Source organism: Gekko japonicus, unplaced genomic scaffold (assembly GCF_001447785.1).
Source record: "Gekko japonicus isolate JY-2015 unplaced genomic scaffold, Gekko_japonicus_V1.1 scaffold655, whole genome shotgun sequence".
NCBI classification, from domain to species: domain Eukaryota; kingdom Metazoa; phylum Chordata; class Lepidosauria; order Squamata; family Gekkonidae; genus Gekko; species Gekko japonicus.
Genome location: NW_015163107.1, coordinates 767,927 through 784,520, shown reverse-complemented (window position 1 = coordinate 784,520; position 16,594 = coordinate 767,927). Strand labels below are relative to the sequence as shown.

Genomic DNA, 16,594 nt, shown 5'->3' with positions numbered 1-16,594 from the left:
ATTGCCTCCAAGTGTAGTTGGGGTTAAATGGATGGGGGGAGCCACCTCCTACAATTCCTGTGGGTCCTCACTTGTACCCTAGATTTGCTTTTCTACACTGTGCAAATTTCTGGTGACCTGGTAGAAGGGGTTATAATAGTCTTTGTCATGGACTGATCACATGGACTGATTGTTACCTAATGAAGGCATGTGTGGTTCTTGTGCTCCCCTCCTGCAGGGGCAGTGGTGAGGTTAAAATGGTCTGCCCTTGGACATTTGTGAATTCAGTTGGTTAATGGTGTGCCTCAAGATTCCATTTCTTTATTACTGCTATTCAATATTTATATTAAATCTTAAAGTAAGATCCTCTGAAAATCTGGGGTTCAGTGTTATTAACATGCACTATCATTCCTGTCCATCTCAGACTTGCTCAGACTTCATCTCATCTTGCTCACAGATTACAGACAGCTCGAATGACTGAATAAAGACCATCTACAATTCAGCACTGAATACATATAGATTTCAAAATGATACCTGTTCACATGGATGAAGATACCAGCTGGCTATTACATCAAGCTAGCTATCATATGTCAGCTCTTGGGCATTAGTGCTCAAATACCTGTTATGAAAAGAAGCTGTTGGCCAAAGGAAGTCTGGATTTTACTGTACTTACATCTTTTGACTTTGGTAAAGGAGGTGGTGGCAGGAAAAATCGCAGGTCAACATCTTTACATCGTGCTAAGCCAATTGCAGTTCTCTGATCACTAGCTTGGGCAGCTGCCCTATACTGATAATCTGTACAAAAATAAACATTGGAGTAGGACTCCTTGAAAAATTTGGTCTGTTTCAGATTTGTAAGACTTGTATATATAATACACATTGGCAATTAACATATGGGTGAAGAGAACAAGGCAGTCAGACCCTCAGTCTGGAAATGATGCTATGCCACATGGAATAAAAGAGGCGGCAGTTATGATAAACCTAGAAGACGCCTTCTGAGTTCACTTGCTGAGTTGTGCCACTGCTGCTGCACTTGGAGAACACAGCAGGCAATTAAAGAGACTGTGGTCTCTTTAAATGCCTATGGCCTACTCCTCCAAGCCCTGCTGCTGCAGCACAACTGAGCATATGTCTTCTGAGTTCACTTGCTGAGTTGTGCCGCTGTCACTGCACTTGGAGAAGGCAGTAGGCATTTAAAGAGACCAATGGTTCCCATAGGGTATAATGGAGCAGAAAATTTTTGCGTTTTCCAAAAAATTCCTGAATCCCAATGCCATACCAATATTGGGATTCAGGAATATTGGAAAATACTGATATTTGGGGGGTTCAATATACCTGAACCTGAAAAATACTGATTTTTTTTTTACACACCCCTAGAAAAAACCTTTATCTGAAAAGCTGAGTGGTTTGAAATTTTTAAAAAATACTCTGCATTTTGTACAAGTACTGGACATTAATCACAGCTAAGGAAGTGTGCAAAATTCTCCAAAGGTTGATCTGAAAGTCGATTAAGAAAGTGTGCAGTTCCTGAGCTGACAGGTTTCAGAGTACAGAAGCTCCTGAACTTTGGAAGAAAGGGAGCTGTGCAAACCCTGAGCTTTTAAGACCAAGTTTAGGGAAGCTTCAGTCCCCACCTTAACAGAGCTAAAGCTTCAGCAGAATCCCTTTATATATGCTTGGTAAGCATTCATTCCACTCATTTGACTATCAGCAGGGATGATAGTGGGGCCAGGACTGGAGGAACTTTTAAAGAGACCATATGAAGAGGCTCTGCCTTGATATATCTGTGCGCCAGCCCAAGAAATAGCAGAGTTCCCCAGTGCAGTACAGTGTTTAGAGTGAAAGACAAAGATCTGGGGGGGGGGCAGGTTTGAATCCTCACTCATGCCATGGAAGCCTGCTGAGTGACCTTGCGCCAGTCACACACACTCAGCCTTGTCTACCTTATATGGCTGTTGTGCAGATAAAACGGAGGAGAGAACAATGCAAAACAGCTTTGGGTCCCTACTGGGAAGAAAGGCAAGGTATAAAAGTAAACAAACTCAGCCTTTAGGGACTTTACTACACTTCTTTCTATTATCAGGGACTTAGACAAAATTACAAGTGGACTACTGAAAACATACAAAAAAAGTGCTGTCAGCAATAATGAAAGCAAAAACATAATTGAAAAGATGTCCAACTCCAGATCTTATTTGCAAATTAGTTATGCCTTAAGGCGGGTTGCACCCACACCACCATCATTTTCTTTTTTTTAAGGTTTTAAGAGAAGGACAAAGACCTCCAGAAATAAAGGAGAAGAAAAACAAGCAGAAAGGTAGAAAGAAGGGGAAAGGCTCAGGAGTCAGCTAAAGCAGGCTCACATTACAGGCTATGATTAAAGGGGAAAGGCTATAGGGTACTGCTTTAAAGTCATCATGATTTCCCACTGTATGGATTTCATATTAGTAAGAACTCAACTTAAAATATATGTGTATGAGCATGTACAGTAGAAAAGAGCAAGAGTCCAGTAGCACCTTAAAAACTAACAAACCTTGTGGCAGGGTATGTGCTTTCATGAGTCACTGCTCGCTTCTTTAGATACCAGATATAAATACGCACACAACTAAATTGAGCAAAAATGGGGGGGGGGAATTAAGGCCCAATCCACCAGGAATCTCTTCTATACCCCCCCCCCACACACACACACTGAAATGACTTTCCTGTTGAGCTGCACAGAGGGGACTGTACAGGAGAAAATCTTGAAAGATTGTATAGCCACTCCGCTTCACCAGAGGATTCTTTTCATAATAGTACATGCATGGTAGTTGTGACCACTAACTCACAAGTAAGTGCCCTGAGGCCGATACATTACCTCGCCAGAAATGATTGGAGGCCAGATCCTGCACAGCTTGCATTCGAACCGCTTTGTCTTCTGACTGGCTTCTTTTCAGAAGGAGCCACAGGGCACTCTCATACTCTTCTGCATCAAATGGACTGACAGAGTCTTTATTTAAAACAAACAAACAAACATCATTTTCAAGTTATTATAGAGCACCTATCCAGGCCTTTGCCTGTTTCCTTGCTTATCTGTCTGGCTTTTACTTCTGAACCTATGGATAGCTTTTGCTCTGAGACGCCTGCCAGTCAACCTGTCACCCTCTCTGCTTATGTAACCATGCTGTACTGGTGAAAAACAGGACATTAGGACCCAGCGCTAGTTTTTAAACTAGAAATCTACAGCATCTTTGATTACAAAGGTTATTTAAGCATAGTCACATAATCAGGCAATGAATTTGGTTTGGAAAGAATGAGGCAGACAAAGCAGGCCACAGTTAATAAGCAAAGTAGTGAATGTCTTCGCCACCTCTTATGTGAATTTCTCAGGACATTTCACTAAACATGGCTACAAAGTGGTAGGTTGGATGGATCTCTGTTCTAACCCAGCATGAAACATTTGTTCTTAAAACTGAAAATACTAAATAAAACCTACCTTGAAAGGGCCACCGAAATATTTTAGCATTTGTTTCTAGTATTTTCCTTGCAGCTCTGTGAAGTTCCTTTCTCACTTGATACATAAGACCTATAAAAATCATCGCACATTTAGTTTCAGTGACATTATGCATGCTTGTTTCTTTTTTGCTGCACAGAGACTACTATGTGTACCCCTTTTCATGCTTCAGCCTCACCCTTCCCATAAAAATATATTCAGTCTCTGGATTCTGACAGTGACAATACCTGCCAGTCAGCAAAAGCATGACTTCTTGTCCTGGTTTATGGGGGTGGGGGGAAGAGGCATTAGCAGAGCACTTTTGATGGTTATGCCTATGGACCCCAGTGAATAAAACGTCACACTAGAACAGCATTTTAAAAGAATATAGGCAAATCCTTGACTCCTGTGGAATACATTTCTCTAGTGATCTATACTACTGATCAGTTCTTAAAGATCTTGTTATTTTTCTTCATCTTATTTATTGTCCTTGTTTCCCAAGCTGCTCCTTCAGCTCTTTCCAATTAAAGAAGTAATCCATGTATCTTACCCTGATACTCATTTGGATCCAAAGAAGCAGTTTGCAAATAAATGTAGGACTTCAGTTTTTCTTGCTGTACTACTTGGGTATCAAATGAGAGCAACCTCTTTAAAGTAAGAAGTTCGTATGCAGCAAAGACACAACCCCTTTAAAAAGAAAGGTATTGATGCAAATGTTAATACACAAATATAGACCTTAGTTACTTATCTCTTTAGCTTGGCATATGTGCCTCATTTGTTAGCTGCCCTGAGCCCATTGGGGAGGGTGGGGTATAAATGTAATAATAAATAAATAAATAAAAGAAGTAAAAAGTTAGACCCAACTCTGTATATAATTATCAGAAAATTAAATATACTTACAGTACAATCCCAAAAGCCCACAGGCAATCATAAACAGAGTCATACCCTCCTAAACTCACGGGCTTAGAAGAGCGGAGCTCTGCTTAGAACTGCACTGTACATGGTTCTCTCACAAGCACTTGGAATGCTAAATGACAACACTATTTTGGTTCTTGTAGTTTGTTTAATATATAGGCACACACAGACAGGTATCCAACAAATGGAATACCCAAAAATGCAACTGAAACGTAACCCATTGACAGCTAGTGTGTGCTTTTGGTTCCGTGCTTTCCACAAAAGGATGAGCTTTGGCTAACACTGCATTAATATTTTGACATTCAAAAACTGTAGCTAATGTCCTCTTTTAAGAAATCAAATTAAATCATGAAATATATTTCTAAAATACTTAATTTCTTAAACAAATCACTGGGTGCAAAAATAGACATAAATCCGTTCATTAGCAATTTATGCCACAAATGTGAAATCAAATGATGGTATTTAGAATTTAATAAATGCAACCCATGTAACTCTTTATCTGCAAATAAACATCTTACTGTGTTAACTGAGGAATAAGTACTATTCAAATCAACAGGGTTTACTTAGGGATATAGATTAAGGGCTACATGCCATATCAATCAAATTGGAAATAAAAGATTTAACCTTAAGCAAGTACTTAGCAGCCTACTGTTAACTACTGACAGTAAAGTGACAAAGCCCATATGGCCTAGACGTGGCCAGCACTTCACCATAAACAGTAGCATGCCATTGGTTTTGAAAGCAAAGCAAACAGGCACTCAATTTGGGCAAAGCAAGGCAAAACAGAACTACTGCATGGAGGCTTTACCCATATTAAAGATGTAACTGCATAATTATGCACTGCCATGCACATGGCTGAAGAGAGAGGAGACCAAATAAGCCATATCCTAAAGATGTTTCAGAGACCAGACCCTCATCTGTAACAGCATTAATCTTTCAAAACGCGTGACTAAGAAGTTCAATTGCAGTGTGAACTTTGTCAGTGCAAAGCAAGAGTATATGGCAGAGTTTTTCAATGTTCTGATTTCACCCTTACATCTGGTTTATTTTTAGAGAGTAAAGCAGTGAGAATAAACTGCCCTCTCAATAGAGCCTGCATTTCTTCATGAATCACTGCCCTAAGCATTCCTCCTGACTGGAATGAGGAAAGCCCACAGCGACAACTCATACAGAAGCACAACTGGCAACTTCTGCTGAAGGCCAGTAATTCTGTTGTATGGTCGAGTCTGATTCACACATGTCAAAGAGATAAAAAGGCATTAAAGGTAAAGGTTCCCTTGCTCTAAAGCCAGTCGAGTCCGACTCTAGGGTTGCGGTGCTCATCTCCGTTTCAAAGCAGAAGAGCCAGCGCTGTCCGAAGACGTTTCTGTGGTCATGTGGCCGGCATGACTAAACACCAAGGTGCACGGAACGCTGTTGCCTTCCCACCGAAGTGGTACCTATTTATCTACTTGCAGTTTCTTGCTTTCGAACTGCTAGGTTGGCAGGAGCTGGAACTAGAGACAGGAGCTCACTCCGTCATGTGGCAACTCGGGTCTCGAACTGCTGAACTACTGACCTTCCACAGCCTGCAGTTCAGCGTCTTAACCACTTGAGCCACCGCAGCTCCTAAAAAGGCATTATGTGCCTCCAAAGGAGGACAGCTGGAAGAACGCAAGGCCAGAGCAGTGAATTCAGCAAACAGATTTCACATCATTTCTGTGAATGAATTCTTTGGAATCACAGGAGTCTTTTATTTATTTAGGGCAGCCCACTAGTGTGCCTTGATACAGAATTTTGGAATTACTAATATATAGTCTGCAATACAAATTTTAAAACGTGGAAGACTAAATCCATAGCCAGCAATGAAGGCATGGGACAACAAGCCACCAAAGCCCCTCTCATTTCCCTCTTCCTGTTCCCAAAGCTGAGCATCAGGGCCTTTGGAAACAGCATCAGTTGCATTTAGGAACCAAACATTAAGGCTAAGGAATAGTTGCAAGAATGGATGCATTTCTGTAACAGCATATGCCACATTACACCAACACAGTGTCACTGTGTTATGCTTGGGTGGGCAGCACACAGCTTGCACACTCTTGAAATGGCCTAATTTGATTTTCCTTTAGATGTCAGTTTTTAGATGTTTGATGCTGGAAAGGTAAAAAAAAGTGCTAAAGGATTACAAACAAAGCAGAGAGCCAAAAAGAAGCAAAAAGGAGCTGTGTTTTAAATCTTTATGATTTCTAAAGCAATGGCAACATTTTTCTAGGAATGACTCCTCTGTCTCACATTAGAGAATGCATTTCCAAAGAATAAATGTAGAATTAAATGCAATACTCAGTGCCATTCCTCAAATATATATAGTAATATGTTTACTTATAATTTATTTCTAAAGTGGCCTTTGGTGCTGGGTAAATTGCCCACCTCTGTTCTACATAGAGAGAGAGAGAGAGAGACTCAAATGCTCTGAGTGATACCTGAAATACTAATACCTCCCACATATCCTGTGCATTGTTAAGCAGAGTTACACCCTCTTAAGCTGCCAGATGTCTGCGGGCTTAGAGGGGTGGAACTTTGATAAGGAATGTATCCTTGGCAGTATTCTTTTTTTTTTTAATCACCAAACTTTACTTAATTATATAAACTAAATTGACATTTGATAGGTAAGACTTACCCTAAAATAAGTGAGCCAGTTACCTTTGCAATTTTTCCTTAAAAATGAAAAACTCAGTGTTATATGAATTGTGGTTGCAAAAGGCAGGTTTTAATATACAAAAACATAGTATTTTATTACATTAGAAACAATGGTTTCAAAAAGAAATAGCACAACAATAAGGCTGCAAGCTTAAGTGTGAGGGTAAATTCAATTAAACCCTATAAAATTTACATCTGAATACACATATTTCAGATCATGATGTACAGTTACAATCCCATGCACATTTGCTTGGAAATAAAGAACACACTGAGTTCAGTGGAACCTATTCCCAAATACACACGCATAGGATTGGGCTGCAGATGACAGAAGTTACTTTATTTTTTCTATACATAAAGGCTCCTCCCACCACCATCCTGATCAGTTTTAAATTACTGATCATTGTTACCCTATCTCCCAGTTTTAAAAAGAATTTCACCACTGTAAGCCATGTTCACTTAAATGGCATTACTCAACATTGTTCTTCCAGGTGCTCATGATTCAACAGTAACATGATAGAATGGCCAGCTTGTCCATCACTTTTCTCTTTTTGCAGCAGCGAATAATGTTTAATGCCTTAAAATACTAGTTAGTCCAGCATTCACAAATGGTGGCTTCTGATTCACCATATATTATTACATAATACACATAAAGAAATCACAAGGTTGCTGGAAGAACACAGAAATTTACTAAGACCAATGAAGCACTTAATCATATACAATGAAAATTAAAAATTCACATGCACATGTGGGTTGCAAGGAAATAGTCAGTAATAATCCCAACATAAATACATAAATAAATAAATAAATAATCCCAACTGAATGAGCACATCTTGTTTCAACAAACAGAAAAGGAAAATCCCCGTGAAAGCATAACTACTTGAGTGTGGTTGATATGTCAACTATGCATTGCCTTTCAAAATCTGAAAAGAAAGTTAAAGCAATACTTTCCTCCATTAAAGGAACATTTCTTTGCAACCCTGTAAAATGCTCCATCATGGCTGCGTAACATGAAGGTATGTCTCTGTTTCTAGCATGCAAACTGCTTGCCCTGTGACCCGCTGGAATGCCACCTACATTGCATGGAAAGTGAATATCATGCCTGCAGGAAAAACTAGAATTCCTGGTCCCAATTGAGCAGAGTACCTTACTAATGACACTATCATTGGGTTGGGTCCTGCCATGCAATAGTGGAAAAGAAATTTAACTTAACAAAGTTCTGTTTTGCAAGACATTACACAAGAGCTACTGTATGATATACTACTGATTTTTCATTTCCAGTCAGTGTTGTTGGATACAAAAATCATGAGGCTCTTTGATGTAGTCATTACTGTCCAATTGGGCGGTGCAATATGATTTAACTGAAGAAAGTCATTATGGAAAGAAGGGTGCTGAAATATGTCTTGTGAGAGTGGAAATGCAAGTTATACTTGCAATGACTTTCTTGTGTTTTCTGCTTGCACAAGAGGAAATGTTCTGGGTGATCAAGCCTTTAGTATTAACAATACTAAACCCACAATGAGGGCTTGGGCAATGTTAATCTCAAACCTTTAAAATCCCTAAGAATCGGAAGACGGGGCATACACTTGGCAACTCTATAGAGTTGGGACAAAAGGCTCCCTACGCAAATATTATGTGGGCTATATTACTTATTACACAACATTTCTAGATCAGCTAACAGGACACTTGCTAATGAGCCCTCCATGAAACAAATCAGCAATAAACGGTTTATTATCCTTAGGCCAGGAATCATAACAGTACACTTACTTATATCTTTCCATGATTTGTCTGTTTTAGTGGCTGACCGAAAAGTTCCTATCTTTCTACAGCAAATCCCACAATAAGCAGCCAGTGACATTCTGTAGAGGCATAAAATGATTATTTATAGCACGACTTATAAACACTTTTCTCTTGCATGCTAGTCCCATATACCAGCTGTCCATGATTGTTCCAGACAGTGCAGGAACAGTACAGATTCAGAGGGTAGCTATGCTGGTCCACAGCAGAACAGCTGGATTCGAGTCCAGCAGCACCTTAGACACCAACAAGATTGTCAGGGTATAAGCTTTTGAGAGTCAAAGCTTCTTTTATCAGATAGTACTGCATTCTTCAAGGAACATTTGAACTCTGTCATGAATGCCCCCACCATTCAGGATTCCAAAGAAGATCATTGTGACTTGAAATATATTTTGCATGGGCAGATTACAGCCTTCATTATAGGCAAAAACTACTGATCCTTTTTGATAGCTTGAAAGAATTATGCTGTTATTTCCAGACATCTGATACTTCGGAACTGGAGGCATTCTTACAACTACAAGAATTAATCACACTTGGTGGAATCTGCTGCTTGAGTTTCTACTTATCCTGAAACTCTGTACATCTTGACTGGAAGGTGGAAAGACCAGAGAGGTGACATGCAGGATGTGCAGACTCCTCTAGGAGTGGGCACCTCTGCTGCATTTCTGCATAGGGATCCAATCATACTGGATGCAGAAGCTGGCTGGAAGAAAGCAAGGCCAGGGCAGCAAATCATACAGAGATGTATCATGCAAACCACCTTGGTGTATTTGTATGTTGGGCTCAAAGAATCTTTGATTGGTTCTTACCTCACACCACTATGTCTCATCACACAGTTTGGGAATTATTTGGCTAGAATTCTGGGTGACAAGGCTGTTTGAAAGCCATTTGGGTTTGGCAGCAGCACAATAAGAATAAGATACAGAATTGCATTTTTGTAATTTTTTATTTGCACAACTGAAAATTCTAAACCAGTTTATTTGGAGGCAGGTGCCATTTATTTGACTGGGTTTATTTCAATGTACCCTCTTGATCCTATGCATGCTTCCTCAGAAGTCCTAAACTTGGTGGGGCTTATGCCAATTAGAATCCTATGCGTACTTAACCTGAGAGGAAGCCCCATTGAACATGGTGGAATTTAGTGGAAGAGAACCATTAGCCATTTGTATACTCTAGCCAATGTTACAGTTTTCCTATGAATTAGATCAGGGAGGCAGTCAGTTGTGGCTCAAAGCAAGAATACCTGTGTTAGCAAAGGTTTTGCAGGAGTATGTAAACCAAGTTAACTGCTGTTCCATCTTGAAAACACACTGGGCTTTTTTTGTATGGTTTTTTAAATCAGTTCTGGCCCCATGCTGCTTCAGTTTATCCCCTGATTTCCACATGCATTTTTGTGCCTTCAGTTTTTGCTTCATTTCGTTTCTCCTCCCACTCCCCTCGGTTCTTTTGAGACCACTTTTACCCCAATCTTTTTCTGGAAGCTGATTTTGAGTCACCTCAATGCACAATGTTTCTGTCTGTTTTCTTTGTTCCACCTACTCCCACCCACCTCCAGCCCACTTGTTGATGATTGGACAGCCATCATCGTCAAACCTGCCCTGAAGACATGTGGTTTCATTTTAGATTTTGAAAAAAATACAACCCTTATAGTCAGGGTCGTAGCCAGGATTTTTGACTTTGGGGGACATTTAAATAAGTTGAGGGGCACTGTGTCAGGAGTGATGAGAGTAAAATTAAAGGGGGGGAACGCTACAAGAGAGGGATGGTACACTGCTGGCGGGCAGGGCAACAGCTCAGCACGGCAAAGCTGTGGCATGCAAGAAAAATAAAATAAACCTGCTGGTTGGGAAGTTGGGAGGTCTGGGTGGTATGTCGGGGGGGGGGGCTGGCCCCAAAACACCCCCCTGTAGCTACGGGTCTGACTGATTGTTATATTGATATTCCATTGTAATGATGAGTAGCAGATTTGCTCAGTTCCCAGATTTCATTTTTTAAAAAGCCTCTAACTCATTTCCTGGCAGAGATATGTCTTTTTCCTTTATCCCCTAAACCTATAATTAAAACAGTATACAGATATAACTACGGTATGTGGAGGGTGGCCACTTCTGGTGCTAGAAAAAAAGCAGTGCAGTTTGAAAGGGACACAGCACTTCATTCAGAAGTAGATGGGTGGCAGAGCTGCTCCCATATTAGGCTTCCCTGTAGAAAGGCACTGACCCTCCCAATAGCCAGCTTTAGCCCCCAGCCCTGAGAAAGCTACCCTTGCCCTCCAGCAGTCTTGCAGGTGTCAATGGAGCCTGGGTGCTCTCTCACTTTAGCTCTAGCCTGTGTTCATTTTCAATCTTAAAAAATCAGCCATAACATCAATGTACCAATCTAAGTGTGCGCAAAAATAAAAGTGTGTGTGTGTGCTCTGACACCAATAATGACAGCATCCTCCCTTGAAAATTGGGTTTATTTAAGGTGCCTGTGTAAGAAAATAAACTGACTCCACAAGTGTGAAAACGCAGAGGGAGGGCCGATGTCTGGAAGAACCATGTCCAGACCAATTCCAGTACCTGTGGACTGGCTGCCAAGAAAATCAGGAGTAAATCAAGTATGCAGAAAAGCCCACTGTAACGTATGGAAGTGTTGACTCATTCTAATTTCTTTTTAGTGACGTAGGTAAATTTATTCAGAGGGCAGATTTTTACTCAGTTTAGAAGCAAGGAATGAATTCTTCCATCCCTTTGCCTGTTTACTTGGAAATATGCTCCACAGACATCAAGTAATCCCAGAGTTTTAGAGACATTAGTCAGCTCAATGAAAAAAATAAGCAGGAGGGCAGCGGCATTTTCTTAGTCGTTTAGATCCCATCACACTTTATTTTTCAGTTCAATTGGGCTTTCTCCCAAAGGAGTGCACATAGAACGACACTCTTAGCCACTTTAGTAAAGCATGCTCTGTAAATTAATAATCCCAGGCAATAAAAGAGTCCAGACCATTAGCTATGACACAGATCTTACAGTACTTGCATATAAACTTCCACAACACAACGGGCTCTTCCACATTGTCATTTTTGTCACTCATTTGTCCCTATTGCTTCAGGGTTTCCCCTCCCCCCCAATGTGTTTTGGACTCTCTAGTAGTCCCAGAGGAAGAAAACACATGTGGATGGAGGGGGGGGGGGTACCCAAAGCAATAGGGACAAAAGAGTGACAAAAATGACAGTACGGAACAGGTCAGTAATTTCTTTCCCACAAACTTATTTCGGATTCCCTCCCTCCACCCCTCCACAAGGATGGGACACCTCCTCATCCCCCCTACCTGTCCATCTCTGTTCCCGTCCCAGCTTTCAACGAGGACACCGCCTACGCTCTGGAGTGACGGCGACACCGCCAACTACCGCCCCATTCTCAAATACGCACGCGCACCTCCCGAGCTTCAGCCAATCCGATAGCGAGTTAAGTGGCGCGTGCTCTGTTGTAGGGGCTGTCTTGGTCTCGGTGTTTCGTCTGAGCCTACTGCTTCCGGTGACTGGAGAAAGGTGGCGAAGCCTTTTCGTCGTCAAGGCGACGTTGCTGTTCAGGTGAAGGGGCCGGCCGGTGTAGGTCTCAGTTGGGTAGATTAAGTTGTCGTGGCTTCTGATGGTGTTCTCCCCCCGCTTCTACCCTTCTCCCCAAATTACACACAGCCCGCAGTGCCTTTTGCATTCGTATAGAACGCTTGATTTGACGTTGCAGCTAAATCTAAAGGATGAGAACGAATTAGGCCGATAAGAGCTGGGCTCCAGCCTTATCACTATTTATTTAGTTAGAAAAAATCATGTGCTGATACTCTGTTTTGAGCTGTTTTCAGCAGTATGCCCGTTCATTGAGCCTCTTGCTTCCAAAGCAACGAAGAGTCCCAGTGGCACCTTCATATAGTGCAACATATGCTTATGCATCTATGTACGCTCACCAGAGAGAAGCATACTCCATCTCATCCCACCCACTAGTTGTCTTTATCTCTGAAAACGACAACAAAGGAATACATTAAAATTATGTAGGAAAATAAAGGAACTGAACTGCAGCAAATTCCAGAGAGGAAGCCATTATAGTATGGTACTGAAAGAATAACTGTAACAGTGTGTATATTCAACACTCAGTTATTCATGTGTATTATCATGTTCCAGTATTTACAATATCCTTATAAGAGACCAGTATTATTATTACAAGGATATTTCTAGGAGGCAGCATGGCTTAGCAAGTGGGGCTGTGGCTCACGGTACAGAATTTGCTTTGCATGCAGAAAGCTCCAAGTTCTATGTGAGCACTCCAGTTAGAAAATGAACTCCAAGCCCTAATTCAGATATCACTTTGCTTTAGACAAGCCATATTCCCTTAGCTTCCTCATGAACAGGTAAAACTGCTTTATACCAAATCAGACCATGAATCCATCTAGATCATTATTGTGACTGGTATTGGCTATCCAGGGGTTTCAGGCTGAGAAAGGTCTTTACTGACACCTATTTCTTGAGATTTTTTTATGAATTGTTGGGGATTGAACCTGGGACTGTTTGCTTGCTGAGTATGTGCTCTATTACTAGGCTTTAGCACATAAAGCTGTCTTATACGGAGTCAGACTGTTGGTCTGTAAAGGTCATTATTGTCTTCTCTGACTGGTAGTGGTTCTCAGGTAGCAGTCTTTTACATCTACTACTACCTGATCCTTTTAAATGGGAGTGGTCAGAATTTTAACTCAGGGATTGCTCCGTTCAAAGCAAATGCTGTACCCAGAGCCATAACCACACCTGCTAAAACTTTATCATGATTTTATGAAAGTTAAGTGTTTCATTTTTTTTACCCTTCTCTGTACCTTAGGGCTTGATAGTGTTGCAAGGATGGTGAATGTCTTAAAAGGAATACTTATAGAATGGTAAGTAGAACTGCTTTCTTACCCCAGATGTGCAGTATGCTTTATGTAACCTTTCCTGATGCCCTCCAAGTGTTTTTTAGAAAGTGGGCTTTTGCCCAGAAGGCCTTAGAACTGGCCTCTGAAAATGAGATTGGCCATGCAGATTTTTAAAGACATTCCTTTTGGTAGCGCCACAGTGCAGTACTGTGTGACTAAAGGTAAGCTATAGCAGCTATTTTGTGGCTGGCTGTGCCCACCACACTGTCAGAATCCCAAAGGTGCCTACAGGCTCAAACAGGTTGGGGACCCTTAGGATAGGCCAGATGGTAGTTTTACTACTGTAAAGTTTTGACACTGTTGAGAGACAGAAGGAATGGAAGAAGACAGGAGCTGAATGTGAACTAGATGTCTTTGGGCAGCACAAGTCTTGGACTTGGATGTCTGATTCTGCATACTGTTTGGTGTTTTACAATCTACAATATTCTAAGTCCAGGTTGTAGGAATTAGTGACCAAGTTATAGTTGTGATGTGAAAATTTTTGTCCTGGGAAGAAGGGCTAGAGTGTGCACCACCAAACAAAGTGCCATTCAGGCTCGCCAAATGAAAATAATATAGAGGGAGTAGCAGGTAGAGAAGACATTCTGATTGCATTTTAAAGTGTAAGCTGCTTTTAAGGATGTAAGATTAAAAAGTGTGTTATAAATCTAAAAACAGTATGTAAAATATCTGTCATATTTTCTGTAGCATAGCTGAACTCTATATGCTACACTCTCTTTCATTGTAAGTTTGAGTATAAGTGTTATCTGTGTGTATTTTTAATGCAAGGTAACATTTTCTGTGGTATAGTTAATAATTCTTTGTTTTTCAGAGGAGCATCTGATATGCATTTCAGAGGGCAGCTGTCATAGTTTGCAATAGAACAGTTAGATCCGAATCCAATAGCAGCATCTTTTTTACTATGCAGCGATTCTTAATAAATTAATATTTTATCTCTTTCCAAAGCTTCCTAACCTTACAATTAATCTTACACTTCCCTGGAGTTTTTAATTGTTAATTCTTCTTCCAAAGATTTATCAGTGTCCAGGACTATGGAGGTATGTTACAAATAATTAATGTGCATGCATACACACCCCTATTTGTCTACTGTATTTTCTATATCACCTTTCCTTGCTGTGCAAAGCAGTATATAGTAAAACAAGTAAATTAAAGCTTACTAGAATATTGACACCTTAATGCATTAATAAAATCAAATTCCATTAGAATTAGAGAAAAGCCTGTTTTAGCAATACAGCCATAATTCACAGATATGTCCTCTGATGTGACCATAATTTTATTTGTATCATTGCAGTGACCCAGCAATGAAGCAGTTCCTGCTGTACTTGGATGAGTCCAATGCCCTGGGGAAGAAGTTTATCATACAAGACTTGGATGAAACACATGTCTTTGTATTAGCTGAGATGGTTAACTGCCTTCAGGAGAAAGTGGGAGAGTTAATGGACCATTTTCCCTATTACACAGAAATAGACAATGGAACTGGGATTATCTTTGTCAAATTGGAGTCAGTAGATATGTATTTTTCTGTCACTGATTTGGAGGAATTTGAGTAGACATGGTCACTGTAATAATTGAACTGTTTATTTAAATTAAATTTTCATGAATTCACTTTGATTGTTTTCAGTGTGGAAGATACTGACCATACTTGTAAACAGCGATTTTGATGGCAGCCAGTAAAAGGCGGTCACCACAAGTGATTTCAGAGTTTACTAGTTTTGAGTTTATGTTTTCTGTCTAGGGGAAATCAGTTTTCTGTTACTCTTCATTGTAATTATCTATAATAGAGAAGATGATCTTACAGCATACATGTGTGTGTATCCATTTGCATTTTCACATTTTTATTTAGAGTATATAGAACTGGTATAATAAAATACAACAGAAGGACTGCCTGCTAATTAATTGAAATCCCTCCAAACATAAGTTTTAAAATCCCAACAAAAAGAATTCTAGTGTGAGTGCTTTATGTACTTTCTTTAGTGGAATGTTCCATAAGATAGTAGCTGTGTAGTTTAAGGGAATGCTTCATCAAACAATGATGTGTTAATTATCCTGGGCCAGTAAGTTTCTTATATCCTTTTGATAAGACTTGACCATGATGGTGAAAGGATTAATTTGCAAGTGGTGGTCTTCACAACTCCAGGTCATCACAACTTCAGGCCAGTGGTCAACATTGGTTAAGAAGAACAATTGAAATGATTCAGCAACTGCAAAAGACAGATGGTGGCTGATACAGAATCTGTGTGTCTGAACTGGCATCTAAGGCAGGCCAGGTTAGGTCAACTTCAAAAGCAAAGAACCCAGGAAATACATTACAGAAAGCTATAACTGTTTCCTTTGCTAGAAGATCAACTAGAGGCTGAAGGATTTCAGATCATCCTGAAAAGTGTTACTTGAGAAGATTCTGGTGATGTAATAATGGTGGTGAAGAAAGCCTTTCCTGCGACTCCATGTGGCCTGACTCAGATTGGATCTTCTGCCAATGTCACTCTAGCTGTGTCTCAATCCATTTAATGTCTTTTAAGGACAATATACCAAAGAGCTAGTAATCTACAAAATGAGGAAAAACAGCATCAAGGAGCAATTTTGCCAGTTGTCCCTAACAATCCCTTCTCATTCCAGATTGCTAAGGAATAAACAGCACTGCCATTCTGGCTCCCAAGGCTCTCCTGAGATCCCTAAGTCTCTGGCTAACTTCAACGTAGGCAGCTTTCATTGTTCTCCCTTCTTCCATTTTAGCATCTGAAGAACCTTGTGAGGTAAATTAGGCTGATCTCATGAGGATTTTTTTAAATAGGGAGTGGTTAAATGAATGTCATCCACTAAAGTTGAATGATGCTT

The 16,594-nt window shown here is 40.3% G+C and overlaps 2 protein-coding genes across 2 annotated transcripts in view; one reads left to right on the top strand and one right to left on the bottom strand.

Moving 5' to 3' along the window:
• Positions 1-12,164, bottom strand: part of SERAC1 (serine active site containing 1) — a 34,310-nt gene extending 22,146 nt beyond the window's left edge. Inside the window, exons 1-7 of the mRNA XM_015406789.1 lie at positions 12,134-12,164; positions 8,798-8,889; positions 7,014-7,050; positions 3,996-4,132; positions 3,449-3,538; positions 2,831-2,962; positions 653-774 (exon numbers count right to left, since the gene is read on the bottom strand). Of these exons, the coding sequence (XP_015262275.1) occupies positions 653-774; positions 2,831-2,962; positions 3,449-3,538; positions 3,996-4,132; positions 7,014-7,050; positions 8,798-8,889; positions 12,134-12,141 (618 nt within the window). The 5' untranslated portion in view covers positions 12,142-12,164. The remainder of the gene's footprint in view (positions 1-652; positions 775-2,830; positions 2,963-3,448; positions 3,539-3,995; positions 4,133-7,013; positions 7,051-8,797; positions 8,890-12,133) is intronic.
• A 116-nt stretch (positions 12,165-12,280) lies between these two features.
• GTF2H5 (general transcription factor IIH subunit 5) lies at positions 12,281-15,226 on the top strand. Its single transcript, XM_015406793.1, is given in 4 exon segments — positions 12,281-12,395; positions 13,669-13,723; positions 15,051-15,203; positions 15,205-15,226. Coding segments are annotated over 3 exon segments (210 nt in total). The 5' UTR covers positions 12,281-12,395; positions 13,669-13,688.
• The last annotated feature ends 1,368 nt before the right edge of the window (positions 15,227-16,594 follow it).